Below are 20,487 nucleotides of genomic sequence, written 5' to 3' on the forward strand. Positions count from 1 at the left end.
ACCTTGGCTGGTTATCAAAAATAGGGGGGAACCCACACGTTTTTTTTTAAATTATTTAAATATTTTTTTAAAAATGTTGTGGTATCCCCTCTCTTTTTGATAAACAGCCTTTCAACAAACTTTCTTAGCATATGAACAGCACCTGAACTTCGGTGAATGAAGCTGGCACTGGTCCTGGTCCTTGCGTGTCATAACAATGTCACGTGGGCCCTGAGAATGCGACTTCAGACATCACTGGACACCGCGCTGGTAGTAGAGGGCAGTATAGGGTTAATTATTTTTCTGGGGCAAACAAGGGGAATGGGGACAACCCCTTTTATGATCTGTATATTAGTACATAATGCCTCTAAAGAGAGAATACCAAAAGTATTACCTCGATTCCTACTGCACTAGGCAATTGGGAAGAGCCAGGTAAAGTGCCAGAATTGGTGCATCTAATGGATGTGCAACTATTCAAGTGGCTGTGGGCTGCTATTTTTGTTTATGAGGGCCCAAATAACCATGGGCCTCCCCAGCCTAATAAATCCAGCCCCCAGCTGTCTGCATTACCTTAGCTGTTTTTTTTTAAATATTTATTTAAATCATTTAAAATCACTGCATGTCATCCCTTCTATTTTTGATAAATACCTAATGTAAAGCTGACAGCTGAGGGAAGCAGGCCACAGTTGTCTGCTTTACCTGCACTGGTTATCCAAAATAGGTGAGATCCTGCTTCATTTTTTTTACATTTATTCCCTGTACACATTTGCTTGCAGGCAAATGCCCTCACTTTGCTTCCTTCTGCAGCCCCCTAACACTTACTGCAACACCATTTTAAGTTCGGGTCAAGTCAGTGTTCTGAAACAAACTTTTAACTAAAGTACTGCCGAACCCGGCAAACCCAAAACATCCACGGGTCCATTCATCTCTACTAAACGTCTTCATTATATATCACAAACTAGTAAATAACATGGATGTATTCGGCATACCCATAATCATAGCAACCTGTACAATATAGTCTATATATTATTTTTTAAGTTCACTTGATGAAGACCTAATATAGGTTGAAACGTTGTTGCTGATTATGGAAGACTAAATTCCATTTTATACTATCACCTGGGGCTTGGACGCTGTCTATTGTGAGTGGATTGGTTCTGTCTCCAAGGTTCCTTGGAATATTAGAAAATAAATCCAAATAAATAAATCCAAAATGACATCTCCAGAAAGGGGACACCCTCACATTGGATTAATTATAAATGGGGAAGTGAGAAAATAATTATTTCTGGGGAAAAGAGAGCTGACCCATCAACTTCCTTTGAAGTAGAACCTACTGCAGTGACTTGGTAATTACAACATGAGATTTGATGTGAGAACCAGACACCAAGGCTGGGATTCCTATATACACAGCTTGAGAAGCGACACTTATGTTACCTCAATAGATAACTCTTCCAAGCTTCAAGAGCTGACAGTAGATGGACTGGAGTCAGCGCCAAGTTATGAATATTTGGGTTTTTGTGGAAAGCTTAGATCCTACAGTTATGGGAGACACATTTTTGGCATTGCGATCCCAAATAAGATAAAATGCATATTCTTACATAAATATGTGGCCTGAGAATTATCCTGAAATTAATATTGGTCCAACGAATGGGTTTGCCTATGTAATATTTCCTATCTATTGATAGCTAAAATTGTGATAGGAAATATGGCATTATAATCTTCCCCCTGAGAGCCCGAGGAGCGAATATATCCTGAAAGTTGGGAATCTCATAATTTTCTAGAGACTGGAGCCATATCCAAGACCAGCCCCATCTGAGGTCACTGTAGCCCCAGTGTACTCTCCTCTCCCCTTATCCCAGCAGAGATACCGAGGCATTACCTCCTCGGCCGACCGCATGGCCATCCACTTGCCACGTGTTTCTCAGGTTGCCATACACATTTAGTGCAGTCCTCAGCTCGCCCCTCCTCACCAATACCTACGTGTGTGTCAGTCTCCTGCTCCCACCTAGGTCCGCATGCCTCAGGTTTCCTGGTCTCCAGCCTCGGCTGTACGCTTTCTATCCATTTAAGATGAAGCTTGCACACCTTGCAAAGGTTTCTCCAGCCTAAAGCTGGGATACACCAGGTATTTAAGGATCCCTCTGTTGGGAGGTCCAGAGCAAGTCATTAGTATTTGATCCTACTACCTGTTTGTTCGTCCATCCTCTCTGCTCTGGTCTGCCAGTATGCAGGACGGGTCCTACATGTAACTAACTCTGAGACTGCTGTGTCTACCCTGTCTGTGTCTCTGGACCTGTCCTGTCTGTGTCCAGGTACCAGCCTGTATCCTGCACCTGTGTCCATACCCGCCTGCACCTGTCATGTTGTCTGCCTCAGCCTTTCTGGCTGCACCTGCCTCATGTCCTGTATCTTGATGTTCAGAGTTCCTCCTGGAGTCTTGTGCCTGGTGATCCATGCCTGATGACCTGTGTTCGATGTCCAGTCTCCCTCCTGATGTTCCTTACCTGAATTGTGGACCTGATGTCTGTCATCCTGAACCTGTTCTCTAATGATCAGAGTACCTCCTGATGTCCTGTCCCTGATGACTTCAGCCTGATGTCCCGTACCTGCCTGCACCTGGTGCTCCTGTTCTCGTCCAGTCTGTGTTCCTGTTTCTGCCCTGTCTGTCCTGCCTGTGCCTGTCCTGCTGTCACCCAGTTAAACTCAGCTGCCATAGTCCTGGTCACCGCCCTGGTAGTGGCGTTTAGTTCGTTGGGCGCTTAGTCAAGCCTACACATAATTGGCCTAGTTGTGGAAACACTTAGTCAGTTGCATAATTGTCCTGATAGGGCAGCGGAGTGCTGTGTTGTCACAAACTGGTGGCAGCGGTGGGATATCTGCGTGATCTACATGGCTATATGTGTGACAAATACTGTCATGTAGGTCTGCCACAACTTATCAGACTCTCGCCTACCTTGACAAGCTTCAAAAGGAACCTGAAGACCCACCTCTTCTGACAAGCCTACAACCTCCCGTAACCCTCAGTTTGATATAACGCCAAACAACCAGCTCTACCCTAACCTACTGTATCCTCACCCATCCCTTGTAGACTGTGAGCCCTTGTGGGCAGGGACCTCTATCCTCCTTTACCAGTCTGTACCTTGTATTGTTTATGATTATTGTACTTGTCCCTATTATGTATGCCCCTTTTCACATGTAAAGCGCCATGGAATTGATGGCGCTATAATATTAAATAATAATAGTGTCATGCTCCCCGGGTCCCGGCGCCGCCTGTCACTCACCGCTCCGGTCCCCGGTCCTCCTGCCCCGGTCCTCCTGCTCCTCTCACTCCCCCTCCTCTGCGTCCTCCGTGCCTCCCGTCCGCCGGCCCCGGCGTCTCCCTGCAACCCAGGACACTCTGTCTGGCACCCCTGCATCTCCTTCACAGCTTCCTGTACTGGCCTCCGGCACTCAGGCCTCGCGCATGCGCATTAGGGCGTGCGCGCGCTCACTCACCTTGTCTTAAAGGGCCAGCGTCCCGGGTACAGGATATGACAGATACAGGTAGAGGGTATATAAGACTTCCCTTTCCAGGTGGGCGGTGCCTATTCAACGTGTTCCCATAGATAGGTGTTCAGGTCCCTCTGTGCCTTGTCTCCCTATTAACACTGTCTCTTCCGCAGAGTCTGTCTGCCGCCCTGACCTGGTCCTGACTGCAGATTCCCCAGGAAGTGTTCCGGTGACTGACTGCTGAGGATCTCACCATCTTCCATCAGCCAGAACCCGTCACCGATCCCCAACTCCACCTGGTAACAGCAGCCTGCACGTCTCGCTGGACCCGGACCCCGTCTGCTGTTCCTACCAGGCACCTGAACCCGGTTCCAGTCATCCCTCCCGCATACGGTATCCGTTGGACTCAGAGACATTCCGGTGCAGATCCCTGAAGGATTCTTTCCCCGTACCCCTAGTGTTCCGGCTACCGTGCATCTAGGCCCTCTGGTGGGGTGATCGGACAGTCCCTGTATAGGGGTTAGCTCCGGGTTCCCTCACTGGGGGAGTACGGTGCACGGCCCCGTGAATCCATCTCCAGGACGTTACAAATAGATAGATGGATAGATAGATAGAGAAGTAGTTAGATAGAAAGATAGATAGATAGATAGAGGGATAGATAGATAGATAAATAATGGATAGATAGATGGATAGATAGATAGGTGGATGGATAGATGGATAGATAGATATTTAGAGGGATAGATAGATAGATACTGCATCTCTGTGTAAGTGAAGGTAAGGGACAGATTCATTTGATCCCATAAAACTACTATAAAGAACTGAGGAAAAAAATACAACTACTATATATATATATATATATATATATATATATATATATATATATATATATATATATATAATATCTATTTTCACCCCTTTGAATTCAAACCAGCAACTTTCAAACACGTCCAACAGCCTTTAGCTGTTGAGCCACTAGGGGTGATAATGTCAGAGGGAGGATTTTATATACATGAACCTACAATGCAGCCTCTGATTACACAGTAGAGTACACAGGACATAAAGCTCCTTTCTACACAGCAGCATGTCTATCTCCTGTATTTTAAAATTACTAAAAATAATAATAAAAAAGATTAGAATAATGTAATTTTGATTGCGCTTTTTTTTATAAAATAATAAGCATCACAAATCAGCAAATGACATGGACATATTTCGTGTCCCTGTAATCGTAACGACCTGAACAACACAGCGATCAGATTATTTATTGGAATCAGTAAATGGAGTTAAAAAAATGGTGCAATTGATTATTTTTCTCTATTAAACCCATAAAAATGTAATAAAAACGTATCACTGAGGCCGTGTTCACACGTAGCGTAAATACCGGGTTTTTCTGCAGCTTTTTTGCACATATCTTCTGCTGTGTGTAAATGTCCAAGCAAAATGGATGTGATTCCATGAAAAGATGTTGCTGAAATCTGCGGTTTTGGTGCTTTTTTTCCTCTACAGATTTCTATGTGGAGAAAAATGCAGGAGAAAACTGCAGATACTTCTCCCTTCCGCATTGCCGTCGGGACGCAGGTAAGGAGATGTTTGTCGCTCCTGCGGGTTTACACACAGCGATGTGTGGAGCCGCAGGAGCGACAAACAACATCGTACCTGCGGCCGACCCGACATTATGAAAATGAACAACACTACACAGATCACCGATTTTCGACGCTTTTGCGATCGTTTATCAGCGCATCTAGGATTTACACGTTGCGATGTCGTCACCGGCGCCGGATGTGCGTCACTAACGACGTGACCCCGACAATATTTCGGATGCGATGTCGCAACGTGTAAAGCACCCCTTACTGCCAAATGGTTGTGTCTAGGGGCGTGGTCAAAATGTGCCGCTGCGCACGTCGCAGACTTTGTCCCTCTTTCTGTTCTTCAAAAGTTGGGAGGTATGTGTACCGCTCCGGGGCTCGGTCGCAGCCGAGCCGCTCGGATCCGTCTTGTCGGTGGGTGGCTCAAGCGCCTCCGGACCCGGGGGTCACGTCGCTCTAAAGGGAGGCTGGCGCTACGTGAGGGGTTTCGGTGGGGAGGTTCACGGCCGGAGCCGCGGTTTTTGGGTTTAAGTTCGTGACGCCACCCACGGGTCGTGGTGAGTGTGGACACCACCGCTACTGTGACGCCCTGGACTATCCAGGTCATCCCAGGTAGTCACACACACAACATCACACCCCTTTCAGTTAGGTGACAGCAGGCAAACATAGAAAACCTTGTCACCACCCTCCAGGTTTGATGTCCACACCAGGGGGAGGTGGAGCCAGGTGGTTGGCCCCACCCTCTGAGGAGTTCACAGGCCTGGAGGCGGGAAAACAAAAGAGTTGTAGTCTGGCTCTGGAAGAGTCAAGTTCGAGGGAGTTGAGAGGGTTGGTGTCCAGAAGCAGACCTGTGCGCAGGCCTGCCAAAGACTACTCCGGTGACTGGGTTGGAGCTCAGTCACCATTGGCAAGGAGGCAGACGGTAGTGGCCGCCTGCAGGAGACCGGGAATATGACCGGTGGAACCATAAGGGACCGGGGCAGGGTAGGGGCCCACCGGAACCAAACCGGGGAGCCAACTGGATACTGGAGCACCAGGCAGAGTACTCAGACCCCGAACTAGGCTATAAGCCACCACCATAGTCAAATCAACTGATTGCGGTCTGGACCTCAGGGGTCCATTCCCACCTAAGTCCCGATTGAAGGCAAAAGCCCAACCATTCCGGATAAGTGCCACCGCCAAAGGCAAGAGATCCAAAGGGCCAGCGTCTGCGGGCAAACGGGCTCCTACGACACTTATACGCCGGGGAGCGGACTACCGGTGCCCAGGCACAGGAGTCGAGATTCACACACAGGTGCAGGAGAAAGGCGGACACTACCAACCTAACAGGAAAAGCTGCAGCCGGCTGCGGGCCCCGTTCATCACTTTGTTTGGTTTACCAGCGACTCCAGTGTCTTGTATCAGAGTGAGTAAACCAGTGCCATCAGGCACCGCACTGCGCTTCACCACAACACCGCGCCCTGCACCCCGGCCCCCTCAACCGGGCCCTGGGATCAACATTTCCTACCCACGGAGGGGTCAACACCTAGCTGCACCACTACACCGCTCCCGGGAGTTCCCGCACCTTCACCACAGCGGTGGTGCCCCCAATCACCACAACCCGTGGGTGGCGTCACAAACTATCATTCCAAAACCAAATATCCACATCCCCCGCACGTAGCGCCAACCCCCCTTGCAGAGCGACGTGACCCCCGGGTCCGTAAGAGGCTCGAGCCACCACCCGCAGTACACGAGCACGGATCCGAGCGGCTCGGCGGCCGCAGCCGAGGCCGCGGGGCGGTACACTACCGTTGACTAGGCTCCCGGGGACGGTGTTGCGCAGCCAGGTGTTAGCCCCACCGTGGGTAGGGGGTCGATGTTCCCGGGGCCCGGTTGTTAAGGTTAGGATGTGGGGGTGCGGGCTTGTTGGTCCGATGCGGGGCGGTGCGTGGCCCGAGGGCACTGTTGTACTCACTATGACAGATACACCGGAGTCTCTGGTAAACCAAAAAGATGGTGGTCGGTGCCCGCAGCCGGCTGCGTCTGGTCCCCCACCCGGCTTGGTGGTTCTCGCCTTTCTCCTGCACCTCGTTTTGTAGATTTTGACTGACTGCGCTTCCGCGACGGAAGTTCGCTCTGGCTTTGTGTGTGTATTGGGAGAGCCCGTTTGCCTGCAGACGCTGGCCCGTGGGATCTCTCTGTCTGAGCGGTGGCTTTCTATCCCTGTCGGTGGGCTGTTGTCTTCAGTCGGGACTTGGGTGAGAAAGAACCTAAGGTCCAGACCCCAATCAGTGAATTTGACTCGGTCCAGTGGTTTCTGGGCCTCGTTCTGGGTCTGAGTACCCCTCCTGGTGCTCCGGTTTCCAGTTGGTTCCCCGGTTCGGTACCAGCGGGCCACTACCCTGTCCCTTACGGTTCTCTATCACCAGCTGTCTTCCCGGCTCCTGCAGGCGGCAACCACCGTCTGCCTCCTGGCCACAGGGTATCTGGGCTACGACCCAGATCCCCGACAGACGTTTTCTCTTTACTACTACTCTCCATTCCTCCCTAACTTCATCTCCTTGCTTTTCCCGCCTCAGGCTATCCGAACTCCTCGGTGGGCATGGCCAACCGCCTGGCTCCGCCCCCGGGTGTGAACGTCAAAGCCTGAGAGGGGAGACTCAGGGTTTTTTAGGTTGGCTGCTGTTACCTTTTTAGGGGACTGGTGTTTGTGCAAGGGCCTGTCTGTGACCACCTGGCTAGTCCAGGGCGTCACATATGCATAATGTGATCAGTAGGGTGTACGGCCCCTACGTGTCTGTATATACTCCTGACATCCCATAATGTGGCCAGTACTGTGTGTGTCACCCATAAGTCTGTATATACTTCTGACATCCCATAATGTGATCAATAGTGTGTATGGTCTCCACATATCTCTATGTAATCCTCACATCCCATAATGTGATCAGTAGTGTCCTGGGGCACTGCTAGTGTGGCGCCCCTGAGGCTTCAGTCGCCACAAAGTACTGCACCTCACTTGAGGTGTTGTACTCATCCTGGATCCAGAGGAGGTCGGTACTGGTTCCATCACACTCCATCTCATACACACAACCACTTTGGCTTCCCCACTGGGGAGCGGCTAGGGTTGGGTCTTAAGGCAGTCACCAAACATGGGGGGCTGACACCCACTAGCGACAGGGAACCGGGGGAGGGACAGCCACCAGGGGGGAGTTAGGAGCAACAGAGCAGTTAGGAGTTCTCCAGCAGGAGAGGAATAGAGCAATCAGGTTTTACCAGTGGCTCTGGTGGGATGCAGGAGTCAATATGGTCGCCGAGAGGAGAGCTTTATTGCTCCCTCGGGACCGGCGCAGTGCAGGGTGCAGAATCCTAGGGTGGATTATACTTCGGGTTGTTCACCAAAAACTGCAGGCCAGGGGGATTGCACATCCCTCCAGCCTCCACAGTTCCCGGAGCACAGTGCTATATAGGATCCAAGGCAGGCCCCACAACGGACCCGCGGCACCTGCATACAGGACGGGAGTAAAACACTTTTCAAGAACCAGGGTCCCCAAGAGCTTCAGGCAACGGGGATCCAACACCAAGTGCAAGGAGGAAGGGCCCATCGTTCACTGTTCCGGTTCCGACCTCCAACGGATCCGGGATCGGCTGAGGCCCATCACAGTGGTGACCAGCATCTTCCGGATGAAACCAGGACTGTAAGTACAGAGACCTTGAACCTGCAGAGACTGTGTCCGCCTGTCCTTGCCAGCGCCACCGCCCCACGCTATTTATTTATTAGAATTCTGTTGCACAGTTACCACTGGTATTTTGTAATTGTATTATCAATGTTAACTTTTCCTATGTCTGTATATTGCTGCCCTGTGATTGGTTGACTAGTGTTTTTTAAAGATGTCCCATGATGCAAGATTGTACTATCCACTGACTAAGGGCGCATGGCGCCAGAAACATGTTGAAATAAGCATGATTGCTACTATAGACTTTTAATCTGTATCAATAAAGGTATGTTTTTTGTATTGAGACTCGCCTTGTACACAATTTTTGCCTATTGACACCCAAAGTCTGGGTGGTTGGCTAGAATCTCACTTAATGTGCACCTGGTCGGCATGATAAATGTTCACGGTGAGGCTTTTTTTTTTTCTTTTCAGTGGTTGTACCATGTATATTTACCAATGTGTAGCACCCCTGAAGAAGGTAGCGCCGAAACGCGCGTGTCGGGGAAGGCGTCACAATTCCTAGCCTGGTGCTCCTGCTACACCTTGGTAAATATACATGGTTTACCTTTATATATCCCTCCTATTTACCTGACTGGCAGGATTTTAGCTATTACCATGATCTCTGTAGCAGTCCTCTATCATGTTAGGTGTGTGCGCTCCCATGTGGTCATTTACTGATAACTACATGTAGATTGGTTTCCTTTGTGCACGGGGTATCTGGACCTTATATTCTAGGTTTCCATGGTCTCCAGCATTGTAACATATTATGGTGGCAAATTTATTTTGTACGTAATTTGATTACGAGTGATTACACATTATTGTTTGGCACAAGACACATTATGTAGTTTATTGCGCTTTTTACATTTTTTTATGTCTATTAAATTTTTGCATAGTTTTTTTAATTCTGCACTTGGCAACTATGTATTATTATTATATCTGATCTATGCAAATTATTTTTGTGCATACGCAGGTCTTTTCTCTATTTTTTGTGACGCCATTTTCATTCCAGCTAATTGGTTGGTGTTTTTTATGAAATCATATATTTTTATACTATTAATAAAGTTTACATTATTTTTTTGACCTTTTGTTCGCTTCCTTTTTCTTCCGTTTTATTTCCAGGTAGAGTGCGGCAAAAATGGCATCTCTGGGTCTTATACAGACCCGATGATGCTATGCGGCCAACCAATCACAGTAGTGCCAGTAGCCAAGATGGCTACGGCATTACCATGATTGACTGGAAATCCTTGCATGCTTACTGGCTGATAAAAAGTGGGGCGCCCGAGCACCAGAATGCTCGATAGAGTATCAGGCGTCTCAAGCACAGTCATGCTCAATCGAGTACCAAGCATGTCCGACCATCACTAATCTTTAGCTTTTTGCCTTTTAGAGATCACTTCATCTTCAACTTACTTAACCGTTCACAATAACAGTAATTTTGACCAGGGGTGCACAAACTTTTGTGTAGCGTCCACGGGGCCTTAGGGTACTCGTCACCGGGCCTGTGGTTCCTTGAGGTAGCTGTGACTGGCCTGATCCGGCTCCGTGACCCCGTCGGCTACATGTTAAATAAGAACAGCAAACAGACAAGTGTCCAATACAGATGGGGATGGAAGGAGGGTGACGGGCCCCTGGGAAGTGTGTCACCGGTTGACTGGGGTCTCGGCCTCCTCCCACCGACGACCCTTCCTGCGACTCTCCCAGGGGCAGTACTGGATGGTGAATGGGGATTCTTCGGAGCGAAAACCCGCGGTATGCGGCCAGGAACTAGCTGCCGCTGCACAGTCTCTCTCCGGGGCAGGTGTTATGTGCAGCCGGGATGGTATCGCTCCCCACGGACGGAGCGGGGTACCCCGGGAGGTTGGTGAGAATGGGGGCGGCAGTCCACGGGAGTGCCGGCAATTACTCACAGAGTAACCGAGTGCGGGATCCAGTCACTTTATTCACTGGTTCAGGGTGTATCGCACCCCGGGCCCTGGTCCTCGCCATCAGAGACTCTGGTCGCTTCCCAGGCAGGTCAGAGGCTGGATGCGGTTTGATAATCTGTGACCCCTCTCCTCCATGCACAACTCTGTACTACGGTCCAAACGGCTGGCAGCCTGAGCCTCTCGTGGGTCGGACTCCTATCCCTTTCCCCAGGCTCTCTCTCTGCTGTCGCGCTGCGGCCACCGTGACTAGGGCTCTGTACCTCTCTCTTGTGCTCAGTCCCATTCTCTGGCGACTACTCTCTTCTGGTCCACGATTACAGGTACCGGGTCCCATCTCTATAGATGTTACTGGCTCCCAGCTTGGTGGTGCTGTCTGCTCAGTGTTACATCCAAACAGCTCTGCCTCCCTGAAGGCCTGAAAGCTTCCCTTCAGGGAGATGCACCACTGTGCGTCTGCTCTGTCTCATGTCCAAGCTGTTCTGAGGTAAAGTGAAACTGTTTTCTACTCCTAACTGCTCATGCCCCCACCACTTTTGCAAGTTGCTATGGCAACCTGGGTCTGCTAAAAACTGGCTGAGTCACTTCCTGTGTCTGTAGAAACATTCATATCACCTGATTCACATCACTAACTTTTACATGACTAACATTCCCCATTATATCTTTTTCAGTATGTTTGTTACCCTTGTGAAGGCACATAACATTTTTTCCCTTGAGCGGTACAGATATTTCCTTACTATAATGCCTGTGACCGGACCTGCAGGTCCTGTCTCCTGCTTCTCCGATGCAATGCTTCATTCAGTAACTGGAGATATAATAAATCTACAATTTTGTGAATCCCGAGAGTCCGTCTGAGTGAAGACATCCCGTTCATGATATCCTACATCTTCTTCAAATCTTCAGGCCGACAAGCGCCAACTTTTCCACATACCGAGAAAAGCAGCTGCAGCCTCCATCATGAGCAGAACTCGAAAAACAGCAGAATCCACTGGACGAGTCAATAGCTATGTGAGGAGCTGACCACAGATTAAAGACTATTTTACCAATGGACGTAGAGCGGAGCACACAGCTTTAACAGATTAAGACTTTTTACAGCACGGAGCTCTGGTTACACCAATTTTATTGTTGTGATTTATTAAAGATTGCTTGCTCATCAGTTTAAGGTACACAATTTGAAGGGGGAAGGGGTTGTAAATGTGTGTATCCTAGTTGGCCTCCATGGACTCTAATGTAATCAAGCTTGTAGTAGGATTCATTATCTTGCATCTGGTGTGGGGTTGTGAGTCTATTGTCTATTATTTTTCCCCTCTGCAGGGGTGCTCCCTGATACATGATCCTGGAGACTGCCCTCCTTCATACTTGGAGTTACATGAAACAAATGTTTAAGGGGGTGGGATGTGATCTCCTCTTCTCATCCAGTAGGCTGTTCCCAAAAGAGGTATACACATTTTTGGAGGCAGTTGGTGCTGTGATGTGAAGGGGCGAGAATCTTTTGTTGTGGCCAAGTCGTGATGCCCATGAATGGACTATAGAAATTGGACCATACAACGGAGGAGCTGTAAGACCGTGTATGGAAGAAATAAAGATTTTTGCGTCGGAAACCTGCCTAGGTAATTAATACAATCCACATCCCCAGAACTTTACAAGCCACATAAGATGAAAGAATTTAATACAACATATTCTCCCCAACCCCCCCCCTCCCCCAAAAAAAACAACACAATTCTGTAAGGGCCCGAGGCAGGAAGGTAGCTGTAGTGGTGCAGAGGTAACCACCACATCCAGACCCCAATGTCTGTGGGGGCCCAAAGGTACATGAGTGACGAATACACCACTATTATAAATGATATACGTGGGGCGGAGACCGTGGACAAATTTTACGGCCTCAGAACAGTGTTTTTTTTTAAAACACGGACTCTAATGTAATGAGACCTGCAGTAACATTGTCATGCATCTCGTGGGGGGTTGCGGGTCTATTTTTCTCCTTTTCAGGTGGCCTCTCTGATACACAATCCTGCAGACTGGTTGGAGACTGCCCTCCTTCATACTTGGAGTTACATGAAAGTAATGTTTAAGGGGGTGAGAGATGATCACCTCTTCTCATCCAGTGGGCTGATCCCAAAAGAGATACAGTTAGGTCCAGAAATATTTGGACAGTGACACAATTTTCGCGACTCGGGCTCTGCATGCCACCACATTGGATTTGAAATGAAACCTCTACAACAGAATTCAAGTGCAGATTGTAACGTTTAATTTGAAGGTTTGAACAAAAATATCTGATAGAAATTGTAGGAATTGTACACATTTCTTTACAAACACTCCACATTTTAGGAGGTCAAAAGTAATTGGACAAATAAACCAAACCCAAACAAAATATTTTTATTTTCAATATTTTGTTGCGAATCCTTTGGAGGCAATCACTGCCTTAAGTCTGGAACCCATGGACATCACCAAACGCTGGGTTTCCTCCTTCTTAATGCTTTGCCAGGCCTTTACAGCCGCAGCCTTCAGGTCTTGCTTGTTTGTGGGTCTTTCCGTCTTAAGTCTGGATTTGAGCAAGTGAAATACATGCTCAATTGGGTTAAGATCTGGTGATTGACTTGGCCATTGCAGATTGTTCCACTTTTTTGCACTCATGAACTCCTGGGTAGCTTTGGCTGTATGCTTGGGGTCATTGTCCATCTGTACTATGAAGCGCCGTCCGATCAACTTTGCGGCATTTGGCTGAACCTGGGCTGAAAGTATATCCCGGTACACTTCAGAATTCATCCGGCTACTCTTGTCTGCTGTTATGTCATCAATAAACACAAGTGACCCAGTGCCATTGAAAGCCATGCATGCCCATGCCATCACGTTGCCTCCACCATGTTTTACAGAGGATGTGGTGTGCCTTGGATCATGTGCCGTTCCCTTTCTTCTCCAAACTTTTTTCTTCCCATCATTCTGGTACAGGTTGATCTTTGTCTCATCTGTCCATAGAATACTTTTCCAGAACTGAGCTGGCTTCATGAGGTGTTTTTCAGCAAATTTAACTCTGGCCTGTCTATTTTTGGAATTGATGAATGGTTTGCATCTAGATGTGAACCCTTTGTATTTACTTTCATGGAGTCTTCTCTTTACTGTTGACTTAGAGACAGATACACCTACTTCACTGAGAGTGTTCTGGACTTCAGTTGATGTTGTGAACGCGTTCTTCTTCACCAAAGAAAGTATGCGGCGATCATCCACCACTGTTGTCATCCGTGGACGCCCAGGCCTTTTTGAGTTCCCAAGCTCACCAGTCAATTCCTTTTTTCTCAGAATGTACCCGACTGTTGATTTTGCTACTCCAAGCATGTCTGCTATCTCTCTGATGGATTTTTTCTTTTTTTTCAGCCTCAGGATGTTCTGCTTCACCTCAATTGAGAGTTCCTTAGACCGCATGTTGTCTGGTCACAGCAACAGCTTCCAAATGCAAAACCACACACCTGTAATCAACCCCAGACCTTTTAACTACTTCATTGATTACAGGTTAACGAGGGAGACACCTTCAGAGTTAATTGCAGCCCTTAGAGTCCCTTGTCCAATTACTTTTGGTCCCTTGAAAAAGAGGAGGCTATGCATTACAGAGCTATGATTTCTAAACCCTTTCTCCGATTTGGATGTGAAAACTCTCATATTGCAGCTGGGAGTGTGCACTTTCAGCCCATATTATATATATAATTGTATTTCTGAACATGTTTTTGTAAACAGCTAAAATAACAAAACTTGTGTCACTGTCCAAATATTTCTGGACCTAACTGTATACACATGTTTGGAGGTAGTTGGTGATGTGATGTGAAGGTGAGAGCATCTGTTGTTGTGGCCAGGTCTTGGTGCCCATGAACGGACTATGGAAATTGGAGCTGGATACCAGGGCCTAGGTTACACAAGCCACATCCTCAGATCTTTACAAGCCACATAAGACAGAAGAGTACATTTATGGGAATAGAGTTTATTTAAAGAGCAATTTTCATACTTCAAAATTCATAGATCGCAAATGAACTATAAAAAGGAACACATCTCTGCTTCCTACATAAATCTAGATTTGATCTGTATAACATTAGTTACAGGGGTACACCGGTCCAGGTGGCAGCGATGTTTCTCCCAAACCCTTCACGGTTTGAAAAATCATTCCTCTGTATACTAAATCGGCCAATATTCACGGGACGACATGACCAATTAGACACTAAACCATGGTTAGAGGGAGGGAATTTAATACATCATATCCTACCCCGAAAAATCTCAATTCTGGAAGAGCCCCGAGGCAAGAACATGGCTATAAGGGTGCAGAGGTAACAGTCACACCTGGACAACGAGGTCTGTGTAGGCCCAAAGGTCCATGTGGGACATAAATACACCACTATTATATGATATATGTTGAGCGGAGACGTTGGGGCCTCAGAACAATGGTTTCTTTTGGAAAACGTGGACAAATATGATAAATCATCCATCATCACATTGCGTACTGCTCTTCTGTATATCCCCAATGCACCCTGTGTGGGCGAGACGCAGACTAACATTGCCGAGAATCCCTCTGGTGGGCCCAACGCATCCCATGCACGATGTAATACTCTTCTTCTCCTGAGGGGGCACTGCAGGGGATCTACATGCTTACTGCTGGGTTCCTCAGAGATCACAGGCGATCCAAAAGTGCAGAACAACCCGTGATTAGGGACCCTACTAAGAAAAATTACATGGACGAAAACAGGAGTAACTTTACTACTTAGCGTAACCGAAAAGATCACCTCCCGAGTATTTTGTTCCTATGTCTTAAAGAGACATAGGAATGGCCACATAGATCCTATTGGTCTCGAATTTTAAAAAAAATACTAATAAAAAAGTTTTATATTTTTTTTTATCAAGATTTAAAACCACTTTTTCAGATACAACATTATTTGGTATAGATGGTGAGACGTGAGAAGGTCCATCTTGGTATGGTCCATGGTGAGCGGCTGCCATGAGTCCATGTTCTCCTTGGCTGTGACCGTACATTATGTGATTTCACCGGGGCTCAGTCGGCGTGGTTCCTTGTAGGTTTTCCTCCAGGTTTTGACTTTACGACCCGGTAAAATCCAAACATTATTTTATACATCCAGAATACATTGAGGATATCCAGGATGACGCAGGACACTATCCATGCTACCTGCGGCCCAATGCCCAGACGGATGTATCCCTCTGTGCCGAATGTGGCAAACACCTGAGAGTAGTAGCTTGGCATGACAGCGATTCGGACAAGGAAGAAGACAACAGCCATAGCTAATGCATTCACCAAGAAAGGCTTAGAGGAGCGTGGTGTATTAACAGCATCAAAGAACCACCTGAGAACAGAAATAAGAAAAGGATACAATTAGATGCTATAAAATGTACCCCCCTCACTGCTGATACCGAAATCCGCTATCCAGAATATAACTACTACTATAATACGGCCCCTATATACAAGAATATAACTACTATAATACTGCTCCCTATGTAGAAGAATAGAACTACTATAATACTGCCCCTATGTACAAGAATATAACTACTATAATACTGCCCCCTATGTACAAGAATATAACTACTATAATACTGCCCCTATGTACAAGAATATAACTACTATAATACTGCCCCTATGTACAAGAATATAACTACTATAATACTGCTCCTGTGTACAAGAATATAACTACTATAATACTGTCCCCTCTGTACAAGAATATAACTACTATAATACTGCCCCCATGTACAAGAATATAACTACTATAATACTGCCCCCTATGTACAAGAATATAACTACTATAATACGGCCCCTATATACAAGAATATAACTACTATAATACTGCCCCCTATGTACAAGAATATAACTACTATAATACTGCTCCCTATGTAGAAGAATATAACTACTATAATACTGCCCCTATGTAGAAGAATATAAGTACTATAATACTGCCAATATGTACAAGAATATAACTACTATAATACTGCCCCCTATGTACAAGAATATAACTACTATAATACTGCCCCCTATGTAGAAGAATATAACTACTATAATACTGCTCCCTATGTACAAGAATATAACTACTATAATACTGTCTCCTATGTAGAAGAATATAACTACTATAATACTGCTCCCTATGTACAAGAATATAACTACTATAATACTGCTCCCTATGTAGAAGAATATAACTACTATAATACTGTCCCTATGTACAAGAATATACTAGTAAAAACAAGGAACAATTAAAGCTAAGGGATGCAGATGTGACACAAAATAAAAATCGGATTACAATACCCAGAGCAGCCACCAGATGGCAGCATACTACCTCTTTCTGCTCTTACCTTTGATTCACAAATGGAGTAGACAGTTCGGATATCAACCGAAAATTTGCAAAATATGGCAGCACGCCGCGATTCTGTGAGAAAAATAAAATAAAAATAAATGAATTTTTGGATGCATCAGATACGTGATAGACAATGTGGTGTATTCATTATAATTATTAAGGAGCTTGTGTACCAAATGTGTCTGATATCTCACTGTAAAATACTTGGAGTGGAGAAACCTCATAGTAATGTCACAGCGCCCTCTGGTGTATATACGGGTAAATGCATTTAGTCATTAATTTTTATTTTTTTGGGGGGGGGAGACCGTTCCTAAAAATTTTGTCAATATAGAAAAATCCTCTTCCAGATTCCAAGTAGATGTGTATTCTGTACAGTTCGCTAAAAGTCATGGTGGTGATGTGTTATCTGTACGTACCAGCACGTATCCATACGCGTAGATGACCGCAAAATGGTGGCAGACCATGTAAGGGTCTCTCATCTCCTTCCAGAAACGAGCAAAGAGCAGCAAATCTGGGAAAATTAAATAAAAAAAAATATATTATTTACCGGGGGTCCATGAATTAGGACCCCTATTGATTTATAAAACTATGGGGGCATTACAGTAAAATGATTGGAAGATTCCCTTTTTAGGGCTAATAACATTTTTGCCATTGGGTGTCATTAAAAAGTATATCGTTTGCCTTCTATAACCTCTGTGCTCCACTGTGTCTATTGGTGGCTGCAGAAGGAGTTAACTGAGAAACTATCAGCGAGCTCCTCATAAAAATAATCCCCAATTCACTATTAATCTCTCTTTCTGAGCTCCTTTATGACCACATCAAGGTTTCGTTTGCAGAGAACCTATAGAAAGCAATAGGACATCCCTCAGCTAAAAGCAGAAGGGGCATGATGCTTTTTAGAAAGTGAATGCCCCTTATTCTAGGGAGGAGTGGGGGTCCCAGCTCATACAAACCAGCTTGTTTGGTTTCTATGTGGACAAATTAGGATCGAAAATCTCAAAAATTGGGTTATTCTGATAAGATTTTAAAGATTTTAACTTTTTGATAATTAATTGCACGATTTTTACCATAGACAAGGTAGCCACAGGTGATGGCAACATTCATTTTCACCTGAAATGGGTCCCCCCTAGAATGAGAACATGGAAATTAGATTTTTTTTAATTTAGGCACTGTTCACACTTTGCTATTGCAGCAAAAAAAAAAAATAAAAAAAAAAATTGGAAAATTTCTTTAAAAAAAAAAAATAAATAAAATTAAATTTAGATTTTTTTTATTTTTTTCTTTTTTTATTTTTTTTTGCTCATTGGGGTCAATGAGGATAAAACTCAGGAATGGCATGGAGTGGTTAAAAAAAAATGCAACAAATTATTAAAAAAAAAAAAAAAGAAGAAGAATGAAACAAGTGAACATAGCCAATGTGAGCATGCAAAGTGTGAACATAGCCTTATACAATATATATATTTTTAGAAAAAAAAATATTTTTGAAAAATGGTTAGGGAAAGCAGGAGTGAAGGCTGTATGGAAAATAGGGACAGATAAGAATCATGGACAATATGGAGGAAAAGAATGAAGACAGCACAGAGAGAAGACACTAGTGCGACAGAAGGGAGCAAAGATGGAATAGTGTGACTTATAAACAAGGGAGCATTTCCCCTCTAAAGCTTTTAAAACATATTTGGGTATTAAAAAGGAAACTTACAATCTTGGCCATTTATTTCATATCTATAGAATTCTGCCTTCTGTGAGAGCTATGCTTGTGGAGCTGCAGGTTCAGAGCTCAGTGGGTGTTCCCCCTGGAGCTGCAGGTTCAGAGCTCAGTGGGTGTTCCCCCTGGAGCTGCAGGTTCAGAGCTCAGTGGGTGTTCCCTCTGGAGCTGCAGGTTCAGAGCTCAGTGGGTGTTCCCTCTGGAGCTGCAGGTTCAGAGCTCAGTGGGTGTTCCCCATGGAGCTGCAGGTTCAGAGCTCAGTGGGTGTTCCCCCTGGAGCTGCAGGTTCAGAGCTCAGTGGGTGTTCCCCCTGGAGCTGCAGGTTCAGAGCTCAGTGGGTGTTCCCCCTGGAGCTGCAGGTTCAGAGCTCAGTGGGTGTTCCCCCTGGAGCTGCAGGTTCAGAGCTCAGTGGGTGTTCCCCCTGGAGCTGCAGGTTCAGAGCTCAGTGGGTGTTCCCCCTGGAGCTGCAGGTTCAGAGCTCAGTGGGTGTTCCCCCTGGAGCTGCAGGTTCAGAGCTCAGTGGGTGTTCCCCCTGGAGCTGCAGGTTCAGAGCTCAGTGGGTGTTCCCCCTGGAGCTGCAGGTTCAGAGCTCAGTGGGTGTTCCCCCTGGAGCTGCAGGTTCAGAGCTCAGTGGGTGTTCCCCCTGGAGCTGCAGGTTCAGAGCTCAGTGGGTGTTCCCCCTGGAGCTGCAGGTTCAGAGCTCAGTGGGTGTTCCCCCTGGAGCTGCAGGTTCAGAGCTCAGTGGGTGTTCTCCGTGGAGCTGCAGGTTTAGAGCTCAGTGGGCATTACCTATGGAGCTGCAGGTTCAGAGCTCAGGGGGTTTTCTATATGGAGTTACCCCCCACTCCTACTGTGTTTTATGCTGAATGTATTATAAATGTGTTCAATCCTATAGAGAATGTCATAAGAAGTGCTGCTGATAGAAGATAATTCTTCAATGTCTAAAGTCGGGAGTGTATAGTGGCCAGCGCCACCTAGTGGCCGATAACACAATGTAGAGAGTGTATAAATGAACACGGGACACTGACACCACAAGGAGTGGAGGGGGGGGGATTGATAAGAAAGTAGACTAGAACTAACTAAACTAAAGAACTAAAGTTAATAAATGAAAAAAAAGTGGTAACAAGAATGTGCAGATTTGAGGGTTCAGGCATCAAGGGAGAAGTGGAGCTGCGGGCAGTCGGCAGGGTCCACGTGGCTCCTGTCACACAAAGAAAATGATCAATAACTGATACCGCTGCTGCGCCAGGTGAGAATGGGGAGATTAACAATGTATTACCTGGATGAAATGCGACGATGGATGGTGGTGTCAGTATCAGGCATTATCCAGTCCACCCAGGGCTGACCTTACAGCCCGATACTGACACCACCATGCACCGTCTCATGTCATCCAGGTAATACATTGTTAATCTCCCCATTCTCACCCGGCAGCGACGTATTATCCGTTATTGGTCAATGTAAAGTGTTCTGGTAACATAATGTGCACTGTATTGTAAATGTATTAATGATATATTCGCCAGATAAGCTGAGGGTATGGGTTTTACAGATGTAGTAGTGTTGGACACGTCCTGGTTGTAAAGGCGTACGACCTTACAGTAAGGTGTGAGGAGTGATGGATGGCCAGTGGGCTGGTTGGAGAGACAGGCCTCGTAAGGGCAATTCTGCCAGAGGGTTCCTGGAGGGAAGACGTGGCCTTGTAACTAGGGCCAGTCAGGCAACCCGAATGTATCCGGCAAGGGTCCAGAGCCTAAGGCTCACCTTGGGACAGGCTTAGAAGAGTGCAGGATC

General features: G+C 46.4%; 1 protein-coding gene across 2 annotated transcripts in view; it reads right to left on the bottom strand.

The window, feature by feature from the left end:
• Positions 1-14,612: 14,612 nt before the first annotated feature.
• Positions 14,613-20,487, bottom strand: part of LOC142302053 (TLC domain-containing protein 4-like) — a 37,618-nt gene continuing 31,743 nt past the window's right edge. For both annotated transcript variants that reach the window (XM_075343129.1, XM_075343130.1), the window contains exons 4-7: positions 18,062-18,120; positions 17,411-17,505; positions 16,993-17,066; positions 14,613-15,998 (exon numbers count right to left, since the gene is read on the bottom strand). In XM_075343129.1, coding sequence (XP_075199244.1) covers positions 15,692-15,998; positions 16,993-17,066; positions 17,411-17,505; positions 18,062-18,120 — 535 coding nt within the window. In that variant the 3' untranslated portion in view covers positions 14,613-15,691. The remainder of the gene's footprint in view (positions 15,999-16,992; positions 17,067-17,410; positions 17,506-18,061; positions 18,121-20,487) is intronic.

Source organism: Anomaloglossus baeobatrachus, chromosome 4 (assembly GCF_048569485.1).
Source record: "Anomaloglossus baeobatrachus isolate aAnoBae1 chromosome 4, aAnoBae1.hap1, whole genome shotgun sequence".
Lineage (NCBI taxonomy): Eukaryota > Metazoa > Chordata > Amphibia > Anura > Aromobatidae > Anomaloglossus > Anomaloglossus baeobatrachus.